At 37.3% G+C, this 249-nt stretch overlaps 1 protein-coding gene across 1 annotated transcript in view; it reads left to right on the top strand.

Annotated features, from left to right (window-relative positions):
• Positions 1-249, top strand: part of LOC111832524 (kelch repeat-containing protein At3g27220-like) — a gene marked incomplete at its 3' end in the record, with an annotated part of 1,059 nt that overhangs the window by 303 nt on the left and 507 nt on the right. Inside the window, exon 2 of the mRNA XM_023789314.1 lies at positions 14-152. Coding sequence (XP_023645082.1) covers positions 14-152 — 139 coding nt within the window. The remainder of the gene's footprint in view (positions 1-13; positions 153-249) is intronic.

Raw genomic sequence — 249 nt, forward strand, 5'->3', positions numbered from 1 at the left:
CATTCACATTTAGGTATGGTAACGGATGGGAGATACATCTACATTGTCACTGGTCAATATGGTCCTCAATGTAGAGGGCCTACAGCTAAAACATTTGTGCTCGACACTGATACAAATTCCTGGAGTGACTTTGTTCCTTTACCAGTTCCTAGGTAATTTTGGAACAAGTAGATTCAATTTGGATAATACGCTGATCGGATTATTTTAAAGATTATGTACCATTCCTACAAATGATATTTTCGGGTTTGA

This window comes from Capsella rubella, unplaced genomic scaffold (genome assembly GCF_000375325.1).
Source record: "Capsella rubella cultivar Monte Gargano unplaced genomic scaffold, Caprub1_0 scaffold_43, whole genome shotgun sequence".
Classification (NCBI taxonomy): domain Eukaryota; kingdom Viridiplantae; phylum Streptophyta; class Magnoliopsida; order Brassicales; family Brassicaceae; genus Capsella; species Capsella rubella.